At 34.1% G+C, this 22650-nt stretch overlaps 1 protein-coding gene across 1 annotated transcript; it reads left to right on the top strand.

Moving 5' to 3' along the window:
• Window positions 1-8568: 8568 nt before the first annotated feature.
• Window positions 8569-10157, top strand: LOC113859564. The gene is made up of 3 exons (XM_027492303.1): window positions 8569-9131; window positions 9227-9495; window positions 9961-10157. The coding sequence occupies exons 1-3, from the start codon at window positions 8569-8571 to the stop codon at window positions 10155-10157; spliced, it is 1029 nt and encodes a 342-aa protein (XP_027348104.1).
• Window positions 10158-22650: the final 12493 nt, after the last annotated feature.

Raw genomic sequence — 22650 nt, 5'->3', positions numbered from 1 at the left:
CCGCTCACTGAAATTTTGATACATGCTGGTTGCCATCATGTCAATTAGTTGTTGAGCTTCCTCTACAATTTTAGTATCCAATGAACCTCCAGCTGCTGCATCTACCATGGTTCTTGTGACAACATTCATCCCATTGTAGAAAGTTTAGATTTGCATCCACTATCGAATGCAATAATGAGGTAATCAAAGGACAATCCCTTACCTCATTGATCCTAATATCTAACTAAATTACCCTAATTCCTTAGGTGTACTTTAATCAAACATTGCATTAAGTATGAGAAATTAAGAGATCACAAGATCACAAATTCTTATCCCTAAGATATCGATAACCTTGACATTCAATTCAGATATGAGAAATTAACTCAACTTCCATTGATGAAAATCCTCTAGATTCAATTCAATTGAATAGCTAATTCAAGAATTGCATTAAGAAAAGAATTAAACATTCAATACAATCAAGATCTTAAAATCCAGATCCACAATCAATTTACAATATTAAGATCAGATCCATCAATCCATAAGAAAAAGAAATCAGAACATGTTTCTAAAAGAAAAAGAAAGAGAAAGAGTAGAAGAAGAGGAGCTGCAGAATTTCTTCATAAATTCAATCCCCAGCTTGATTCCTCAAGGTCTAGAGCTTGGAAGTCGCCTCCAATCTCCCTCTCTAACTCTCCTAAGGTGTGAAAATGAAAAAATGAGAAAAGATACAAGTTTTTGGGCTCATCTTTATTTATAAAATTTCTTGCCTTTCTGGCGTGATCACTACTTTTCATAAAAGTACCAACGCAGAGGTTCGTGGTCTGCGCGTGTTCACTTTTGTGAACAATAGGAGTCACGCGCAACTTGCTTTACTATAAGGCTCTTTGGAATGGTCACTTTGGTAAACAAAAGTGATCACGCGCAATTTGCTTTGCTAGAGGCTTCTTTGGAACGATCACTTGTTTACAAAAGTGATCACGCGCAGCTTGCTTTGCTAGAGGCTTCTTTGGAACGATCACTATCATCAGCAATAGTGAAAATGCAGGATCTCTTCTTCATGAGCGTTGTCACTTTTGTGAGAAGAAGTGATAATGCATAGGTCGACCTTCAATATTAGGCTCTGGAATGATCACTTTTGTAAGGAAAAGTGATCATGCCCTGCTCTTACTTCACCAAACCTTGTTCCTTGATTCTAATTTTGCTACTTTCTTCTACTTTCTCTCTTGATCCTCTAACATTATGATCTCAGCTTAGAGTTTCCTGCAAAACTAACAAAATTACATCAAAATTCTATAAAATTCAAACAATTTGAATTATTAAAGACAACAATTTACTTTATTGAACATTTATATATTTTTGTGCAGTTTTCACTTTCCAAATTACATTTTCTATCAAAAATAACCTAGAAAACTACATAAAAACCTAGTAAAATATGCATTTATTAGTGACCCAAACAAGCTTCAAGAACCAATAATCTTTCATGAAAAAGCTCAAAACTCAAATTAGACAACTGGCTGAACAATTGTCTAGCAGAGAAGAAAGGAGATTTCCTAGCAATACAGTTGTCAGTTCAAAAGAACAATGTCAAGTTGTAATGACTAGGAGTTGGGCTGTTGTGAGGAGTCTTAAACCTGCTGAAAAGAGAGAAAACAATTTGTTGAGGAAGAAAAGTTGAAATCTAATTTAGATGAAGGAAAATTCACTTTGCTGAAAAGAGAGAATTCAGAAAAAGAAAGCTTTCCAAGGGCTGCGAGAAAGAAAAAAAAAAACAAATGCTTAAGGAAGCAAATGAGCCTATTGATGAGGAGAAATACAAGAGATTTCCTTACTCTCAAAGAATGTCAAATCCAAAACAAGAAAAGCAGTTTGAGAGGTCTCTAGATGTCTTCAAGAAACTTCAAATAAATATTCCTTTTGCTGAAGCACTTGAAGTAGTCACGTGATTTGCACACCTTAATTTAAGTGGACACTCTAATTGCTTAAAGTAAACACGCTCACTTGTATTTCTTTAAAAATTCTCCAACGTGTCTACTTTCCTTATTTGAAGTGTCCACTCACTCTGCGAAGCCATATAAACCTCTCAAAGTGATAATGTAGAACACCAACCCTAAACTCTCACATTTTCCTTAAACCCCATACCTGAAACCTGATTTCCTTATTATTATTAATTGTGTTTTTGTTGATTATCTGTTGCACCATCATCTGCTAGTAGAATTACATCATTTCTGCACTTTAATTCCAGGTAATTCTTCCTCCAATTTTCAAATTTCTGATTAGGGTTCTTTAGACCGTGAATTGGGGAAATTTTGGGAACCTGAAATTAGGGGCAAATTCTCTGAAATTATTGATTTGAATATGCAATTGAAGGATGATAGGGTTAATTCCATGCTAAAATTGTAATTTTTAATCGAGAATTAACATTGCATGAAGGATTTTTGTATGAACATGTTGTATTTGTGTTTGCATGAGACTTAATTTTTGAGCAATTTATTGTGAAATTTCTGCATTTTAATATCTAAAATTGCTGGAAATATGTCTTGTATAATTTTGAAATAATTTTTGATAGATCAATTGTTAGGCTTGTAATCTATTATTGAGTAATCTATAATATTTCATACTTGTTAAATGTTAATTGAAGGATTATTTGGTATTAGAATAGATTTAGATGGAGTTTGAAATTATTAAAAAAAAAAAGTGAGCAGTGTAGGTGAACAGTGACGTCACATACGTGTATAGCGCGTGTATAGTATGCGTGCACAATGTTTCCAGTGTGAATAGGATCATGAACAATGTTTCCAACATGAACAATGAGGCAGCGAACAGTGTTTTCAACAGTGAACAGTAAATTTAGAAAATTTTCTATAAAAGGGGGGCTTCATATGAATTTTTCATTTCTTCACTCCTATCTAAGGTTCTCAAAGGTTCCAAGGCCAAATATCACCATTTTCCCTCATATTAAACCCTCATAAACTTAGATTTTTCTCCAGATCTGTGATTCTATGTCTGTTCTAAGGGATTTGAAGTAAGTTTCTTTAAGTTTGAAGCTAGATTTACCGTTCGTTTCTCTTCTCTTCTCCTTCTCTTTCTCATAGAAGTTCATGGTGTTCGTAGAAGAAACTTCGTTCTAAATCCAAATCTTCGGTGAATCTTGCTATAAAACAAGTAATATTCGGTAGATCTGGAGTGAATTACTGTTCTAAGGTAAGAGGAGCTTACTTTAACCTATGAACTACGTTTTGGACGGTTTAATATGCTATTTCAAGATGTTTTGATATGATTTTGTTAGATCTGTTGAATAAAAGCTATTTTCTAAGCTGTAACTGCTGTTAATTGATTAAAATGTTGAGATTTTAACTAATTTATCATAAACTTGTCTTAGTTGAGCTGTTAAAACAATTTTAGCGGTGTTGCATCATGCTAAGATATATGTTTTGCATCATTATAGAGCCGGGCTGTGCTGTCTGGATCCAGATACCAGAATGGGTCATTCCCAAACCGGCTCGGTTCCTTCTGGATTACCTAGGCTGTGAAACCAGTTGGAAACCGTTTTGATGTTGTGCATTAGATGGGCTGGTAATGCATAGGGCTGTTGCTGTGAGTAATATTTTGCTCTATATATACAATTTTATTTTATTTTTTATAAGCTCACCCTTACATTTCTGTTTGTGTCGTTGTTTGCGTGTGTACTACGATGATTGTACGATGGTACATGAGCAGATGTAGTAGGTATTGCATCTACTTCACAGGCTAAGGGGCCAGTGGATAAATGTTAGAAGCTGGAGTCGCGTAATTTTGCATCAAAGTCATTTTTCTTTATACTTTGAGACCTCATGTAGAGGGAGCTACATAGTATAATTTTGTGTATTTTGAATATTATGAACTAAATGTAATATTATGTTGTTCTATTTTTGATAGAGAAGTGAATTTTATACTTATATTCTCTATTATTTATTTATCATAAATAAGTATGTGGTGTAGAAACAATGTTCCCGGTTCCTTATAAAAGGGGTCTTGACATCAATTGTACAAAAAGGATTTTCAAAGTGAATTTCATAAGTACTAATGTGATTTTTGGTGTTGAAACTATTTGAGCAAAGTATTCTGAAATTATTAATTTGCTGCACTACACTGATTGGTTATGAATTTCACATTTTTACCATTGAATTTTGATTCTGCACATGTTGATCATACTACACTGCATACTAGTACACTGCACATAAATAATAAGAGTTGAGCTGAGCATGAACACTCATTTTGCACCTATACATTGCTGAAATTGATGATCTGCATTTGTTGATGAATTGTTAACATTGCACACATTCTCTGGACAATATATTCTTTGTTTTGAGATAGAAAAAGTGCTATAATTGTTGAAATATTTCCTGCACATTTGGCAATAACAATAAACTCACTCTTCCTTTGTTTAATTTGTGATTTCAGCAAAGAACATGGCAAGCACACCAAGAGGAACTCCAAGATCAAAGAGGGGAAGATTCTTAGCTTGTCCTTCCTCAAGAACTATACCTGATCATGACCCAAGATTCAGGAGTATTGCACATGAGAACTATTTTAAGGCTAACATCTTGAGGAAGAAGTAGTTCAAGATAGAAATTTTGATCTAGCTGAAGGAGAACACCTTGAATTTTCTAAACAAATTCAGAAAAAAGGCTGGGAGATTTTCACTACCATGGCTGGGAAAGGGTCCAAGGATATTACTCTTCTATGCTAATGCCTTAAGGACCAAGGGAGAACATTTGTCTCCTAATTGCACTGCTGTTAGAGGCATTGTGGTGGACTTTTCTGCTGAGAACATCAATAAAGTTATGAAAATTTCTGTTGAGAAGGAAGAAGGATAGCAAGATTTCTCAAATTTTGGGAGAATTATGGATAAGGATTACATTGAAATCCTCCATAGAATTGGCAGACCTGGAACCACATGGGAGTTGAGTGCAAGAGATGAAGCTAGAAACATCTCTACACCAAAGAATATTCTGACTAGAAATCTATTTTCTTTTGCAAAAGTATGGAGTATTTTCATACTTAGTTCATTCATGCCAGTAATCCATAGCTCCACCATTGCTGTCAAGAGAGCTGACCTAATTTTTGTCATAGTTAGTGACTTCTACATCAATGTGGGAGAAGTGATCAACAGTTGCATCAAGGTAATTCTGAAAACAAAGAGGGATTCCTTGGGATTTTCAGGACTAATTACTCTACTTTGTGAAGATGGAGGAGTAAATCTTGGAGAATACCATGAGAAAATGAAGGCCACTCCTCCCATTATAGCAGCCATGATCAAGAAGATATATGCCACTACCCCAATCACTGTTCGCTCACCAATTCCTACAAAGTTTCAGAAGGATTCTCCTTTTAAACTTAAGACATAGCTGCAAAAAATTCTGGACAGACAGGATTCCTTAGCTGAGAGGCAGAATGCCTTACATGAAAGCAACAAGGCTGGAGTTCTCTTACTGAAAAATATAATGATGAACATTGGTAAGAAGATCGGCATGACAAAGAAGCAACTTTATGAGTCAGAAGTGGAAAATGCCGAATGCCTTAAAGCCACCACATTCAACAACCTCCCTCTTTCTAACACTTGCTTCAACACTCCTCCAAGAGAAGTCGATGAAAGTGATGAAAGTGAAGAAGAAGATAAAGAAGAGGAAAAAAGTTTAGATGAAGATTATGTAGAAGAATAGATTAAGAATTTAGTTTTTGTTGTTTTACTTTTAATTTCAGTTTGTGTAATTTTTAGTACTTAGGAACTTTATTTTCTGCAATTTTAGTTAGTGATTTCCAGTTGTTCAGAGCAATTTTAACACTTCTTAGTTGTAATGAAGTATAAGTTTTCATTTGGTTTATATTTCTGCATTTTAATTACTCTATTTTTCTGATTAATTGATGGAATTTTTGGAGTTTTGTGCAGAATATGTCACTATTTCACAGCACCCAAGCACATGGATTTTGACACTTGCACAAGCTACCATGAAAGGGGGTGAATTCTGTACCTCTTGTTCATCAGTTTACCTTCACATACACTGGAAAATTTCTAGAAAAATACAAAAATACTAGTTTAAACATTAAGGTGCATTTAATTGAAAATTCTGTGAATTCTAAAATTTTTTAAGTTATTTTTCCCATTCTTTAATGAAATCACACTTGTAATTTTCAAAATGAGGTAGTCTTTGTCAGGCTAGTGATTTATTATTGAGTAATCTATAATATTTTATACTTGTTCAATGTTAATTGAAGGATTATTTGGTACTGGAATAGATTTAAATAGAGTTTGAAATTATTTTAAAAAAAAAAAGTGAACAGTACCGTATGAACAGTAAAACTGCCTGTGAACAGTAAAATCGCGTACAAACCGCGTATGAATAGTACAAACCGTGTATGAACAGTAAAAACTGCGTATATACAGTGACTGCTGATGTCATCAGTGACATCATCATGACGTCATGGCTGACGTCACATACGCGTACAGTGTGTGTATAGTATTTTCCAGCGTGAATAGTGCTCTAAACAGTGTTTCCGGCATGAACAGTAAGGCAGTGAACAGTGTTTCTGGCGGTGAACAATAAATTTCAAAAATTTTCTATAAAAAGGGGGCTTCACACGAAATTTTCATTTCTTCATTCCTCTTTAAGGTTCTCAAAAGTTCTAAGGCCGTATACTACCATTTTCTCTTATATTAAACCCTCCTAAACTTAGATTTCTTTGCAGATCTGTGATTTTGGGCCCATTCTGAAGGATTTGAAGTAAGTTTCTTTAAGTTTGAAGCTAGATTTACCATTCGTTTCTCTTCTTCTTCTCTTTCTCATAGAAGTTCATGGTGTTCTTAGGAGAAACTTTGTTCTAAAGCTGAATCTTCGGTGAATCTTGCATTAAAACAAGTAATATTCGGTAGATCTAGTGTGAATCATCTTTCTGAGGTAAGGGGAGTTTACTTTAACCTATGAACTATGTTTTGAACGGTTTAATATGCTATTTCAAGATGTTTTGATATGATTTTATTAGATCTATTGAATAAAAGCTATTTTCTAAGCTGTAACTGTTGTTAATTGATTTAAAATGCTGAGATTTTGGCTGATCTATTATAAACTTGCCTTAGTTGAGCTGTTAAAATAATTTTGGCGGTGTGCATCATACTGAGATATATGTTTTGCATCATTATAGAGCCGAGTCACATGTTTAGGTGGGTAGACGTGTAACGGTAAGTTCATGCTGAGCTGTTGTGCTGTGCTGTCTGGATCCAGATACCGGAATGGGTCGCTCCCTGACTGGCTCGGTTCCTTCTGGATTACTTAGGCTGTGAAATCAGTTGGAAACCATTTTCATGTTGTGCATTAGATGGGCTGGAAATGCATGGGGCTATTGCTGTGAGAAATATTTTGCTCTATATATATGATTTTATTTTATCTTTGTAAGCTCACCCTTGCATTTCTTTCTAGGTCGTTGTGTGCGTGTGTACTGCGATGATTGTACGGTGGTACGTGAGCAGATGTAGCAGGTGTTGCATCTACTTCATAGGTTGAGGGGCCAGTGAAGAAATGTTAGAAGCTGGAGTCAAGTAATATTGCATCAAAGTCCTTTTCCTTATATATTTTGAGACCTCATGTAGAGGGAGCTATATAGTACAATTTTGGGTATTTTGAATATTATGAACTAAATGTAATATTATATTGTTCTGTTGGATATTTGTGGTAAGAAACTTTGTTTTATTTTAATTGAGAAGAGAATTTCATACTTATATTCTCTTTTATTTATTTATCTTAAATAAGTATGTGATGTATAAACAATGTTCTCGGTTCCTTACAAAAAGGGGTCATGATATTTTAGTGCTATCAGAGCATGGTCTAGGTAAACCTACGGGGTGAAGTTGTTAGGCGTCAGTTGTGCATATTAGACATGTGAATTTTAGCTGTGAATCATATATCATAATTTCTAATCATCAGGTTGTGAGGGAACGAGCTTGATCACCTCGGTTCTCAGACACGACAGATGTAGGAAATTTTGGTATATGATACTGGGGTGAGCTATAGGCGATTCATGCTGCGTGAATAAAAGGTTGTTAAGCTAAGCTGTAAATGATTGCTGAGATAAGTGTGTTTGCTATGCTGTGTGAATGCTGATATGATGTTATCCTCAGTGCTAAACTGATTAAATTGTTATGATATACTAAATATGAATATATCACTGTAAGCTGAATCTATGAATATAGCTATGTGGTGGTATTGCTGAATGTGTTAAACGTTAGTAATCTAAGCTAGTCTATATATTAGGATGGCTAGACCAAGAAGATCTGCTGCAAACCCTCCTCTTGCTGACGTGAACCAAATGGCTCACGCCATGGAGGCCATGGCAGCCACTGTTAGGCAGAGTCTAGATATGATTCAGCAACAGCAAACTGCAAACCATGCCGCTACTGCAGCACAGGCAGCAGCAGCTACTGCCTCAGCTGCACCTCCTCCTAAATACCATGGGTTGTCAAAGTTCAGGAAGAATGATCCTTCTCAATTCACAGGGGTGGATGGACCAGATGCTGCTGAACTCTAGATCAAGGAGATTGGGAAGATCTTCCTAACTATGGGTTGCACCGAGGAGAGGAAGGTGTTATATGCTACTTATATGCTGACAGGGGATGCAGAGATGTGGTGGCACGGAGCTCGTGCTATGCTGGAGGCCCGAGGTGAAGTCATCACTTGGGCTGTATTTAGAAGTAGTTTTCTGGGTAAGTTTTTCCCTTCTCATGTTCGTGCTCCCAAAGAGTGGGAGTTTCTAAACTTGGTGCAAGGAAACTCATCAGTCTATGAGTATGCAATACAGTTTGAGCGGCTTTACAGATTTTATTCTCACCCGACCTCAGAGGAGTGGAGATGTCAGAGGTTTTCAGACGGGTTGAGAACTGACATAAAGAGGATTTTAATCCCACTTAAGATCACAGAATTTGCTGACTTGGTGGATCAAGCCACCATTATAGAGAGTCTTAATGCAGAGGATGTTGGTGGAGTTGGGAAGGCTCCATCTAGTAGAGCTGCTAGTAGCTATGGTAATGGAAGTATGGGTGCTAAGAAGGGCCCTACAGTCGGTCGCTACGCCAACAACAATCTCGACCATCTCATTCGAGAGGATCGGCAGCATCAGCCCCAGTGCCAATAGGGACTGCTACTTCTGCATTTCAGCCTAGGGGAGCAACTTCTTCTGCTCCTAGAGCCTCAGTGCCGTAGATTGTCAGATGTTTCAGATGTGGTGGGCCACACTACCTGAGCCAGTGCCCACAGACTGATGTTAGAGTTTGCTTCTCATGCCAGCAGCCAGGGCATCTTGCTAGGGACTGTCCTGCGCCTAGTAGGGCAGTTTCGTCTTTTGCTAGCGCCTTGCACGCTATGAGACCTAAAGCGACTAGAGCTCCGACGAGAATTAGATCGAGAGCAGAGGGACGTGTATTCATTACTTCTGCATCAGAGGCAGCCCAGGCGACAGATCTCGTTCAGGGGACAGCGGTAGTGGCAGGTACTTCTCTTTCTGTATTGTTTGATTCTAGAGCCACGCACTCTTTTATTCCGGACATTTGTGTGAGAACCTTAGGGTTACCAGTGAGTGATCTAGGATGTGAATTGGTAGTATCGACACCTACTTTAAGTTTGATTAAGACTTCAACGGTTTGTGTTAGGTGCCCCATAGTAATTGAGGGACAAAAGTACAAAGTAAACCTTATTTGTATCCCGATGTCAAGGTTAGATGTGATCCTGGGTATGGATTGGCTAACTGCCAATCGTGAGCTAATTGATTGTGGCCGGAGGTGTTTAATCTTTCCTGAGCAGCAAGGCTGTGTGGAATTAATTTTTACTCGCCAGGTAGAAACATCCTTAGGTGAGGAAGTATCTTGTTTTGTTTTGTTGGGAGTTATGAATGCAGAAGTGGAGCAAAGCCTTCAGTCAATACCAGTAGTACGAGAGTTCCCTGAGATTTTTCCAGAGGATATTCCTGGAATACCTCCACGTAGAGAGGTGAAGATTTCTATAGATTTGATTCCTGGAGCTAAGCCAGTGTCTGTAGCACCTTACAGAATGGCGCCGAAAGAGTTGATGGAGCTTAAGGAGCAGATTGAGGATCTAATGCGGAAACAGATGATTAGGCCGAGTGTACACCTCCGGGAGCACCAGTTCTCTTAGTGAAAAAGAAGGATGGGAGTTCTAGATTATGTGTTGATTATCGCAAGTTGAATAAGTTGACAATTAAGAATAAGTACCCGTTGCCGCAAATCAATGATTTGATGGACCAGCTGAGAGGTGCTAAGGTATTCTCTAAGATTGATTTGAAGTCTGGGTACCATCAGATCCGAGTGAAGGATGAAGATATTCCTAAGACTGCTTTTCGCACTAGATATGTCCACTATGAATATATAGTGATGCCTTTTGGAGTCACAAATGCTCCAGCGGTGTTTATGGACTACATGAATCGGATCTTTAGACCTTTCCTGGATCGATTTGTGGTAGTCTTTATTGATGCTATTTTGATTTATTCTAGTTCGTCAGAGGAACATGCAGAGCATTTGAGGACTGTAGTTAGTGTTTTAAGGGAAAAACAGTTGTATGCTAAATTGTCTAAGTGTGAGTTTTGGCTAGAGGAAGTGAAGTTCCTTGGTCATGTTATTTCAGCTAAGGGAATTGCAGTTGATCCTTCCAAAGTTGAAGCGGTGTTGCAGTGGGAAAGGCCGAAGACAGCCATAGAGATTCGTAGTTTTATGGGCCTAGCAGGTTACTACCGGAGATTTATAGAGGGATTTGCGAAGATAGCTACACCATTAACACGGTTAACTCGCCGTGATCAACCCTTTGTATGGACTGAGGAATGTGAACAAAGCTTTAATGAGTTGAAGCAGAGATTAACTTCCTCGCCGGTGTTGATTCTCCCTGACACTAGTTGACCATTTGAGGTGTATTGTGATGCTTCCCATCAGGGATTAGGATGTGTGTTAATGCAGGATAAGAGAGTGGTAGTAGGGATGGCAATGGGTAGGGTATGGGTAGGGTACTACAGTACCCATCCCCATACCCGTGTTTTAAAAAAATACCCGTACCCGGCCCCATACCCGCGTGGGTATGAACATTAATCCTCGTACCCGTACCCTCTGGGTACCCGCATACCCGTCTTGTACCTATTACCCGCGCTTTTTTGAGAAAAAAATATTTATAAAGAAAATATGTTTATATAACTTCACATAAGTAGCATAATAATACAAAAATTCAATATATAGTTGCCGAACAAGGTACAAATATAGATAAAAAACAAATATTCAAAGATCATAAATGTTAAATGTATCTTAATATAATAATTTTCTAAACTAAAATTCTTAGAAACAATAAGCAAAACTAAACACATAAGTTATTTGTCAGTAATAATCTTATCTTGTGTGAGATTTGATTGATTGGTAATGTTAGAACGACAACAAAATAGATCTGTACGATGGTTGTCCCTTCGTGTGGGATCACTTAGTAACCTCTCGTGACGGCATTAACAACTAACTCTAATGAATAACATTTCATAGTTATTAAGTTTTAGTGATACAGACATTGAGAATGAGAATTGAGTTAGAGTAGAGAAGTTCAATACTAACAACAGAAAGTTGATACATAAAATATTTTTTTTAACTTTTAAATTTGAAATTGTAAGAAAAATAATAGATTTAATTAAAATAATATAATATAATTAATATATATATATATATATATATATATATATATATTAATACTAGTATTTCTTAACTCATATACTATACGAAAGTATTTTATCAAAAATATAAATTTTTGAAAAATTATTTTAGTGAATTAAATATTTATAATGTATATAAATTTAAAAAAAAAGAATTTGAATAAAAGATAAATAGTTACAATAAAATTTTATAATAAATAAATATACGTGTATATTAAAAAAGTTATACTTTTTTATCTTAAAAAAATTAACAAATAAAAATTGACAATAATTTTTTATATTTATATCTTTTCAAAAACTTCTTTGAATGTGAATAAATAGTAAGAATAATATTATTTAGATTCAATAGATTATAGTTGTACTTGTAATACATATGTTACATAGAAAAATATTATTTTAAATTAAAATATAAAAATAAAATTTAAATATTATTAATAAATAATAAGTTTACGGTAATAGTAGGTAATTGTAAAATTTATAAAAATTTATAATATATTTATTATTTATCATTCACTTTATAATTTAAACATCAATATGATTTTATTAACAAAAATATTTGTGTAAAAAATATTTTATGTGTATCATATATAAATAATATTTTAAAAAAAGTCAATCTCATATTAACTATGTAATAATTAAATTGTGTTAGCCTAATTAAATGATATAAAATAGTAAATAAATTTTTCTATTAAAAATATAAACTAAAATAAATTTTTTGGTTTACTTTATTATTAAATAAATTTTTATATTAATATTATATAACTTCACATAAGTAATATAATAATACAAAAATTCAATGCATAATTATAGAATAAAGTTCAAGCATATATATATATATATATATATATATATATATATATATGCGGGTATGGGGCGGGGTGGGTACTTAGATACCCATACCCGCACCCATCCCCATTAAAATTTGCGGGTTTTTACCCATACCCATACCCGTACCTGTATAGCGGGTAAATACCCTACCCATTGTGGGTAAATTTTGCGGGTGCCCATCGGGTACTTTACCCATTGCCATCCCTAAGTGGTAGCTTATGCATCTCGCCAATTGTGAACTCATGAGCGAAATTACCCGATTCACGACCTTGAGTTAGCTGCTGTAGTCTTTGCTCTGAAGGTGTGGCGGCACTATCTTTATGGAGCTCAGTTTGATGTGTATAGTGATCACAAGAGTCTAAAATATTTATTTGAGACCTTATGTAGAGGGAGCTATATAGTATAATTTTGGGTATTTTGAATATTATGAACTAAATGTAATATTATATTGTTCTGTTGGATATTTGTTGTAAGAAACTTTGTTTTATTTTAATTGAGAAGAGAATTTCATACTTATATTCTCTTTTATTTATTTATCTTAAATAAGTATGTGATGTACAAACAATGTTCTCGATTCCTTACAAAAAGGGGTCGTGACAGTCTTGCCATTATGTACATATAGTTCTGAAAAGTGGATTGTGAGCTTGAATAATTGACATGTTCCCTATAAATTCTTTAGTGAAACTTGAGCCTCATGCATAGCATTTTTTGATATGTGAAATTAATCTCATATTTTACTGCACCTCTAGAACTTGCATTGTTTCTTGATTGAATATGTAAATTACAAATCTCACATGTATGACAGAGGCCTTCTTTGATCAAGCTTAGTTAGCTTAAATGAACATCCTTTATGTTGAGAATCGTAGTTCACCCTTTTTGAGCTTTTAACCTTTTCTTTTGTAAAACTTCAATATAAGCCTTACTGAAAAACCATTAGACTTGTCTAAATTAGAAAGAGGCAATTTGAGTTTAATTAAAGATGATCTTTAAAGCTAAGTTTCGGTGGCATTTTATATGATAGTATTTCAGGACAAGCAAAGTTTTAAGTTTGGGGTGGAGAACAGCAGCATAATCTAAGTTATTTGAAAAGAAAAATGAAAAGCAAAGTGTTAAAAAGTGTGAAAAATGAAAAAGAATTGAAAAGGAATTCTGTACATGAATGATGCATGGAAATGCTGTAAAAACTCTGAAATTCTATCCATATTTTAATAAATGAGAAAAAGAATGCAATCTCAATTTAAGTTTTGATTTTCATCTACTTGAATTGCATCTTTTCTCGTTGGAAATAATCACATTATTTCCCTAATTGATTGAATACCTACTTGTCCATTAACCTCAATTTTACCTGAAAAAGTCCTCTTGATATGAGATTTACTATATAATTGCAGAGGAGATTAAGAATATTTGCAAGCCTATGGTGGAGTATGGTAAAAATGATTTTTGAGAGTAAACATTGAGCCTAAATATTGCTGAGTGATGAGGGAAACACTACTTGTAGCTGTGAATCATGTTTCTTAATTTTTCTCACAAGAACCTTTGTTGAACTATATGAACTCAGATGACAAGCTCTTGTTATAATAAGATTAATTCAGTGTGATGTTCAGAGTGAACGAGTAGAAAAATAGCTTGATTGAGAATGAGAAATAAAAAAAACACAAAATTGGAAATTTGAAAAATCTTAAAGAAAGGCAGCTTGCTGATTGAATTTTGAGAAGTGGATGAACTTTCCCTTTCAGTTGATTTGATTTGCTTGAGGACAAGCAAAATTCTAAGTTTGGGATAGTGATAAACCCACATTTTACTATATTTTATTGTAGTTTTTGTTAATAAATAAGTAGTAAAGTACCAAATAAACTTGGAAGTACCATAAAAATTGCATTAATATTCATAATTGTGTAAATAGTTTAGAATTTTAGATTTTATTCCAATTATGAACAATTTGATTTAAAAAGATTTAATTTTTGTGCAGAAGTTTGAGCTGAGAATTTAAAGTTGATATTGAAGTGGAAAAAGTAAAAGGATTGAGCCTAAAAGAGCAAGAATAAGATGATAAATGCTAGGTGTAACCACTTTGAGTGCATAGAGTTAACACTTTGAAGAAAAAAATCTATGAAGACCCAGTGAGTAGCAACTCTAAGTGCTGAAAGTGAATATTCTAGCAACAGAAATCTTGAAGAACCTTGCGCATGTACACTTTAATCGCTGAGAGTAGCTATGCAAAGTGCATGTGTTCACTCTATGCATTCAGAGTAGCAACGCGTGAGGCTTTTCCATACAGAACACTTGTGCTTGGACACTCTTACCACTTAAAGTGTCCATGCAAAATAATAGAATTTTGAAAATCACTTCTAAGCAGGGATAGATGCACTAGTATTTGAGTAAGGGCAAGTGCCCCCACTATGTTTTGACTTTCTTTTACTAATATATATATATATATATATATATATATATATTATTATATTTTAATTGCCCTTACTTCACTGTTAAGGAAACACCCTCTATTATATTGTTAATGCAGTAAAATTTGTACATATTGCCCCTACAACAAAAAAATTCTAGATCCGTTATTGTGTCTAAGTGTTAACTTTGGATGATTTGAGTTCCTATTTTAGTTGTAGAAGCTTCTAGAAGACCTTTCATGATATCATCCTCAAAGATTAAAGTGTGGAAGTAAAAAAGGCTGAAAAAACATTATAAATAGAAGTTAAGAGTTCAGATTTGGGAACTTTTGATCACTTTGTCATTTTTTCATTTTGTAACTATTTTAACTTCCAAGGGAAGTCAGAGAGAAAGATTATAAGGGACTTTCAAGCTTCATTGCTAGAGGAATCAGGGTGAAGATTGGGTCTTGGAAGATGTTCTTCTGCTCCTTGTTTTCTTCTTCTCTTACTTCTCCTTCTTCCATTGTAATGTTGTTCTAAACCTTTTTTATTAGGGATCTATAGATCTAGATTTGATATTGTGATATAATTTTGGATTTGGATCTTGAGATTTTAATTGGATTGAGTATGTGATTATGTTCTTAATGCAGTTGTGAACTAATTCTTCATTCAATTGAACTTAGAGAAATCTTCATCAATGAAAATTGAGTTTATTTCTCAGATCTGAATCATATGCCTAGGTTATTGAGATCTTAGGAATAAGTATCATAATCTAGTAATCCTATAATTTTTAGAACTTAATGCAGTATTTGATTTGATTTCACCTAAGGAATTAGGGAAGTCTAATTAGATATTAGGATCAATGAGGCAATGAATTATCCTTTAGTTAAAGAAGTGAAATTGATTATCAATCAATTAAAATTCTCTAGAGTTATGAATTTCCACCTAGATACAAGTCCAAAAATACAAGATTAGTAAATATTGTTGATGGAATCATACATTCAATAAATAATGACTCTTCCATTGCTATTGAAGCCAATCAACAATCAAATCCCTTATTCACCCAAGAATAATATCAAGGAGTTTTAACATTACTTTAACAATCAACTTAGAACTGAAACATGCTTTATTCTTCAAATGCGGTTGATTCTACAGCTATGAACATTAATTCATCTTTTCAGTTAGGTAGGCATATCACTGGCTACTTGACACATGAGCCACTAATCATATAACATTTAATATTTCTCTTTCTTCTTTCATTGCATAAAATTCAATCAATTTCTATAAAATTTCCTAATGGTTCACACACATATGCATCTCACTCAGGTACAATAAAGTTAACATAATCTTTAATATTAAATGATGTTTTATATGTTCCTTGTTACGCAGAATATGAGAGATATACTAACTAGCAAATGGACTAGGTAGTTGTAGCAAGTAATAAAATTTGAAATTCAATATGAGCCCCAAGTATCGTCCACAAGGATCTTATTTCAATTACCACTTCACAATTTAATGATTACTTGAGCAAAACAATCCATTTTAGAGGTTTGTAACATGTAAAAGTAAGAAATAGAAACAATAAAAGGTAAAAAACTTGCTGTAAAAACAGAGTACGAATTTTGTATTAAGAGTTCTATATGGAAAATAGTTAGGAATCATTTCACCAAATTTTCAATTGCAATATAATCATGTTCTTAACTCTTGAGAATTTTAATTGATTGATAATCAATTTCACTTCTTTAACCAAAGCACAATTCCTTGCCTCATTGATCCTAATACCTAATTAAACCTCCTTAATCCCTTAGGTGAAATTTAATCAAATACTGCATTAAGTTTTGGAAATTATAGGATTATTAGATCATGATACTTATTCCTAAGCTTTCAATAACCTAGGCATATGATTCAGATATGAGAAATAAACTCAATTTCCATTAATAAAAATTCCTCTAAATTCAATTGAATGAAGGATTAGTTCACAACTGCATTAAGAACAAAATCATATACTCAATTCAATTAAAATTTCAAGATCCAATCCACAATTACATCACAACATCAAATCTGGATCCATAGATCCCTAACCAAAAAGGTTTAGAATAACATTACAATGAAAGAAGGAGAAGTAAGAGAAGAAGAAAACAAGAAGCAGAAGAACATCTTCCAAGACCCAATCTTCACCCTGATTCCTCTAGCAATGAAGCTTGAAAGTCGCTATAACAACTTATGTTTAATTTCAATAAATCATAATTTTGCAAATTCAGAATAAAATAAATTTCATTTCAAATAAGGTTCACAACCCTTGGTTTCATCAAATATTTTTAAAATAAGGAAAGGGTTTACAATTTTTATCAAGTCACTACTACAGGACCCATTCAATTACATTAGTTTCAAATTAAACTCCTAGTCTTATAGCAGTTCCATCCACCCCTTTCACTGAGTTCGATGCTGATCGTCTTGATTACCTGAAAAATGAATGTAAGGGTGAGTACTCTACACTACCAAAAAACAATCAAACATAGAGTCTCATCTCCAGCACATTTCTAACACATTACACAATTACAATCACAGGCAACATTTCATATTCATAATTACAAAACACAAATCCATGCATACGCACACCAGCCACACTCACTATAGCACTGTGATCACAGATTTACATCATGAATGGTCGCCAGTTACCCCCGTCTCATGGATACCATGTGGGCAGTCATAAGTCGCTCAGCAAAGGTAATGGTCAGAGGTCTAGTGATCGTGAGTGTCGCTCTCGGACAAATTAATAAAAATTGAATTGCATAAAAAATATGTAGTAAGAGGTGTAATCCGAGTCGTCTCCCAACGATGATAACGTTATACGATTATAAAATTTTTAGAGGGGATTTGATTTATAGAATAACTAATTAGAATCAAATGTTAAAAATAATTAAAAACTCTAATCCAAGAATTTAGAAGAACTACGACCACTCTATCACCGGATTCTAAGAAGATACATCAAACAACAAATTAGTGATTAACATTAAATTCGAATGAAACCTCAATTCAAATTAAGCATTCACACGAGAACCCTCATGCATTCAATTAACACACAATTTACTCAAAGTTCAGAAACCTCTAGAACCTAATCGATTTGTGTTAATTTAATTCACCAATGCCATTAATCTTAGATCTCAAACCTGAAAATCTAATTCACACTCCTTCAAGAATTAATTACATACATCAATCGAATAATATGTAATCAAATAACTGCATAATTATCAATCCAAACGAAGAACTTCAATTCAAAATCATAATTAGCAAGAGGAGAAAGAAGGAAGAGATGAAACTGAATTTGTTGTTGAATAAATTGCGAAACCAATCCTCAAGAGTGTCATGTCCCTTTTAATCCTTGAATTAGATGGAAATCTAAGCCTCCATGGATGGAGGGAAACAATTCGTAAAGGGGAGAGAGAGAAGAGAAGAGAAGAGCCAAAAAAATTAAATTCAAAATTCAAAATTCAAAATTCTGTTCATCACTTTGTTCCATTTTATCGGCTATGAAAATGGCCTCTTTTTGGTTCATGACCTGAAGGGCAATTGTAGCCTTGGATGTCAGCTTCAAAACGCCACTGGAATGGGCTTTATCGAATGTCTGTGGACTGAGATATGGCCCAAATACTGCACCTTGCACAGGATCCACGACTGCACCGCTTCAGTTCACTTCTAGGTCCAGTTTTAGCTTCTTAACATTAGAATTGGGTTCTGACCCCTTATAAGAATTGTGCAACTTTCTCTTAGCTTTCTTACAAATCAAGAATCACAATGAAAGGAGTTCTACAACTTAAGATATGGTCCAGAAACCAAAACAGTATCAGAATTTGCCAAATACTAGAAAAATTAAATAAAGCCCAAATAAAATTCAAACATCATAAAATGATCCAATTCAACCAATTAGGCACAAAAGAGGATTAATAAGCTAGGAATTAGAGGAAATAATATTATAAAAACCCAATTGATCATCTATTCAGGAAGAGAGTGTGTGGCCTGTGGTGCACCCGTTCCATAGTCGGTGTCACCACCACTCCCTCTTCCCCAAGGTATTTCTACTATCCTCATCTCCCACACTCCCAGTGTATCGCTGAACCATTCACAGCACATTATATCGGTGCTACATGCCCCATTCACATACATTTCATTCACATACGCAATATTCATGCTTGCACACGGCACACAGCCCATATTCAATTCACATTACATGGCACATAGCTCACATTTTATCTGCAATATACGATACATAGCCTTCTGTCACACTCTTTACAACTGCTGTTGCAATGAAGGTAAACTGACTAGCAAGTGTACTAGTGTTGTTGTAGCAAGTTATAAAAAATCTTAGAATCAAATTGAGTTCCAAGTATCGTCCTCAGGGAATAAAGTTCTCAATTACCACTTCACAAGATCACAATTAGTTGAGCTTTACAAATTTCAGATGGAATTGGTATAAGTGTATCAAAAACAAAATTAGAAAGTAAAACAGAACAGTTAGTACAAAAGTATATAGTAAACTGATGTAGAAAGAGTAGTTAGGAAATTGTTTCACCAAAACTTCAACATTGAATCAATAAAGTTCTGAACTTTCAAGCATTTAAATGGAATGACAATCAGTTTCACGTTGTATTAATCAAAGGACAATCCCTTGCCTCAATGAATCTAGCATCTAATCAAATCACTCCAATCCCTTAGATCTAATCCAATCAAATGTTGCATTAAGTTTGAGAAACCAAAAGATTGCAAGATTAAGATATCTTATCCCTAAGAAACCAATAACCTTGGTAATTAATTCAAATCTGAGAAACAAATTCAATTCTCATTGATAAGAGTTCCTCTATGATTAGTTGATCAAATTTCCATTCAATCACTACTTTAACAGCAGAATCAATCACTCAATCCAATCCAAAACTCAAAGTTTAGATCCAAAATCAATTCAACATTTCAATTTCAGATTCATAATTCCTAACCACAAAGAGTTTAGGCAAACATTACAAAAAAAGAAGAGAAGAGGAGAGGAGAAGAGAATGAACAAAGAAGAAACATCTTCAAGCCAATCTCCAATCTGATCCCTCAAGAAATGAAGCTTAGTGTTCATCCTCAATCTCCCTCTCTGACTCTCTTAACAACAAAAACAAATGTAAAATGAAAAATGAACAAAAAACTGCAAAATTCCTGAGCTAACTGCCTTTTATAGAATTTCCGCTCTGCTGGCATGATCACTTTTTCCAGCAATAGTAATCACGCAGAGGCTAATTCTTCATTTCCACTTGCGCGTGTTCACTTTTGCTGGTGATAGTAGCCACGCGCACTTCAAAGTGTTCACTTTTGTTGAAAATAGTAGCCACGCAGAAGCTTCCTTTGCTAATGTCATGCGCGTGTTCACTTCTGCTGGAAATAGGGAACACGCAGAAGCTGCTTTCTTGCGCGTGTTCACTTTTGCTGATAATAGTGAACACGCGCAGCTACTCTTCTTGGAGGACTCTCTGGAACGCTCACTGTTTCCAAAAAAAGTGATTACGCAGAAGCTCTTCTCCATTTTATGGTTCTGGAGTGATCACTTTCACCAGCGAAAGTGATCACTCAGAGGCTGTTTTTCAATTATCAACTTCTTTCCTCCAATTTTTGCTACTTTTCTTCTATTTTTCCTTTGATCATCCAATCTTTATGAACTTAGCTCAGAATTCCCTACAAAAGCATACTTGAAATGTCACTTTTTACATAGAAAATCAATGAATTTTAAAATAACTATGTTTAAAAGTGACATGCAACATTTTATTATTTTTTTAAGGGTTTTCTACTATTTCTAGCATGTTTTTTTTATTAATTGCACTAAACACTATTGTAAAATACTAGTAAAATATGGATTTATCACTACCCCAAACTTGAATTTTTGCTTGTCCTCAAGCAAATTAGAACATATCAAAGGTGTAAATTCTTATTAATTGGAATCCCAAAACTTTTTACATTTTTCAGAAAAATTCAGATTAAAAATCCATTTTACTTCAATGCATTCTAATTGTTTTCTCACTAAGTCATTCACCAATTCTTCATCATGATAGTCACACTTGACTTATCTGTTTGCTGCACAATCTCATTCATTTCAATCAAGCAAATCATTAAAGCTACATGCAAACAGAGTTGAGAAATATTATCACAGCTCTCAGAAAGTGTTTCTCTAACTCAATAAGTGTTTAAGCTTGTGTTTGCTCTCAGCATCACCAAATTCATCAAACTCTGCCATAAGTTTGCCTATATTCTCAACCTCCTTTGCAAATTTACAATTAATCACATATCAAGAGGACATTTTAGGTAATATTAAGGCTCAAGGACAGGTATGATTTCAATGAATTCAGGATATAAATGTAGCTAATTTCAAACAGAAAAAGATGCAAATTGAGTAGATAAGCTTTTAAACTTAATAAGGGCTGCATCAACTGTTTCTATTCTTAATCAACTTTCAATCACAGTTTAAATTTTTGCAGAATTATTTACCAATTTCCTTTTCCTTTTTGATTTGCTGATTTCTTTTTATTTCTTTTTCATTTTTCTATTTTTTACTTGCAGCTTTTTACTTCTTTTTCATATTTTCTCTGCATGACTTTTTCTAACTTTCTTAATTCATTTCAATCCTTTTCTCAATCCTTTCTACCCCAAACTTAGAACATTGCTTGTCCTCAAGTAATGCACTAGAAACATGATGTTACCCCAAACTTAGTTTTAAAACTTATCTTTGATTCAACTCAATTTGCCTCTTTTCTATTTGAATAGGTAAAATGGTTTTTCTAGAAAAGCTTGTATTGAGGTTAATCAAAGAAAGGCTATCAGCTCAAAGGGGCGAACTAGGACATTCAAGAATGAAAGGCAGTCTATTTGGCTCACTAGGTAAATCTGAATAATGGCCTCCATCCTTTATGTGATTAGTGCAAAACAGCATATTCAGTTAAGAAACAAAGCAAGTTCTAGAGAGTAAATTAGAATTTGAGATCAGTCACACATCAATGAATGAAAAGGTTCAAGTCTCACCAAGGAAGTAAATGGATAATATTCATCAATTCAGTTCACTATTTACTTCAAAAATTTGCATGAATAAAATGGCAAGACTGCTTTATTTTTTTAAAATACAAGTATGACAATCATGTTAAGAATGGGAAAAACAACTTATGTAATTCAACAATCAGAATTTCAATCAGGTAAAAATCAGGTTTATTTATCAAGAAAACAAAATCTAATGCAGTTTAATATTTTTCTAACTTGTGAAAATTTTATGCAAAATGTAAGTTGTATACATGAAAATAGAGGTACAGAATTAAACCCCCCTTTCATGGTAGTTGTGCATATTTCAATCATTCCATGCGCTCCTTGTTCAGAGTTTGAGAGCATGGTCTGCACAAAAACATCACAAGTTGTTCATCAATTATCAGATAAAAACTCAATAAAATTCAAAACTAGTAGATATTTAAAACATAATTGTTCATAACCAAAATAAAACTTAAAATGTAATTACAGCACTCAAAAGTCTGAAATTCTAATTACAATCTTTTAACAAAAATTAAACTAATGACAGAAATTTAAATTCCTAATCTACTCTTCATCTTCATCCTCATCCTCATCTTCCAAATCATCCTCTTCATCATCATCTTCTTCCTCTTCTGCAGCAGCTGCTGGTGGAGGGAAATGAGTTCTGTAGATGGGGAGGTCTTTGAAGACAGTTGACCTCAGGCAT

Source organism: Abrus precatorius, unplaced genomic scaffold, assembly GCF_003935025.1.
Source record: "Abrus precatorius isolate BTA unplaced genomic scaffold, Abrus_2018 Scaffold2, whole genome shotgun sequence".
In the NCBI taxonomy this organism is placed as follows: Eukaryota; Viridiplantae; Streptophyta; class Magnoliopsida; order Fabales; family Fabaceae; genus Abrus; species Abrus precatorius.
The sequence above is the reverse complement of the archived record's forward strand: the minus strand, read 5'-3'. Positions and strand labels throughout refer to the sequence as shown.

Coding starts and splice junctions, on each gene's coding strand:
- LOC113859564 (XM_027492303.1), top strand. CDS start 8,569: ATGGGTTGCACCGAGGAGAGGAAGGTGTTATATGCTACTTATATGCTG. Junction 9,132..9,226: donor GATCGGCAGCATCAGCCCCA/GTGCCAATAGGG, acceptor CAGATGTTTCAG/ATGTGGTGGGCCACACTACC. Junction 9,496..9,960: donor GGGGACAGCGGTAGTGGCAG/GTACTTCTCTTT, acceptor AGATTTTTCCAG/AGGATATTCCTGGAATACCT.